At 39.3% G+C, this 1,068-nt stretch overlaps 1 protein-coding gene across 1 annotated transcript; it reads right to left on the bottom strand.

The window, feature by feature from the left end:
- Positions 1-29: 29 nt before the first annotated feature.
- Positions 30-782, bottom strand: Tsp_15861 (putative KRAB-A domain-containing protein 2). Its single transcript, XM_003368470.1, has one exon. It carries the CDS (start codon positions 780-782, stop codon positions 30-32), a length of 753 nt encoding a protein of 250 aa, XP_003368518.1.
- Positions 783-1,068: the final 286 nt, after the last annotated feature.

The raw sequence follows: 1,068 nt of genomic DNA, 5'->3' as shown, positions 1-1,068 counted from the left end.
AAGCTATCTCATCATGGGCTCATGAGAAGTCAAAAAGTCATCAAGTCGTAATCGGTCTCGATGCAGCAACTAGTGACTTGACAGGACGTAAGACTCCAGTCAACTCGTGACTCATCTCCAAATGTCACTTTGAATGGACTTTGTCCTGTTGTTTCATGAATGCTAACATTTATTTGCCATTGAACAAATTTCAGTCCCAATGACCATCTGTTGCATTCATTTTCTCGCATCCGTATTGCCAGTTTGTCTTGCACAACGCCGTTTAGGCGCTCAACCGTACCTTGGCTCTGAGGATGCCTGGGTCTACCCGTGACAAGCTTCAACTCTGGCAAACATGTTTTGAGTTCCGCAATTATGGAATTTAAAAATTCCCCACCGTTGTCGGATTGCAGAATGCTGGGAGCGCAGGACGTTAAAAAGATTTCGAGCAGCTTCGATGCCACTTCTTCCGTCCGTTTTGACTTTAGCGGACTTAAAATGCAGAACTTCGTAAAGTGATTCAAATAAGTCATGATATATTTAAAATCACCATCAGGCATGGTTTGAAAATTTATCAAGTCCACGTGGGCTCGTGACATCAAATTTGTACTAACCAGTGGTTTAACAACTAGGCTTTTTTGGAAACATTCTGGCCCTCTTCTTATGGCATTCTTCACAAAACGTGAGAAACAAATGGCAAGCTTCTTGTGTGACGTTCGCCCATTTATTCTGTGCTTCTCGAAAGTCTTTTTTTCTCCACCATGACCAATCTTTTGATGAGCATCATTGATCATATCATACATTTCTTCATTAGAGGCGATGCATCTTATTGCCTCATTCTTGCCCAAGCGGGATTAGATTATTTTCTTCTTCGATTTTTAGAACTCCTTATTAATTTTTTAGATTATAATCTGAGCAGATTTTAATCATTTTGACTGTATTCACCAAATGTCAGAAATCATTTGATCTTGACTTTTATGAATAAAATCTTTCTAGTTGAACCTTTATCTCTGATCAGAGATGAAAGCTTTTTCTTCAACTGATGCTTTCTAACCTTCAGAGAACCTAACGAAAGATGAGATGCTTCAA

Source organism: Trichinella spiralis (assembly GCF_000181795.1).
Source record: "Trichinella spiralis strain ISS 195 chromosome Unknown Scfld2431, whole genome shotgun sequence".
In the NCBI taxonomy this organism is placed as follows: domain Eukaryota; kingdom Metazoa; phylum Nematoda; class Enoplea; order Trichinellida; family Trichinellidae; genus Trichinella; species Trichinella spiralis.
This window is presented reverse-complemented; position numbering and strand designations above follow the sequence as displayed.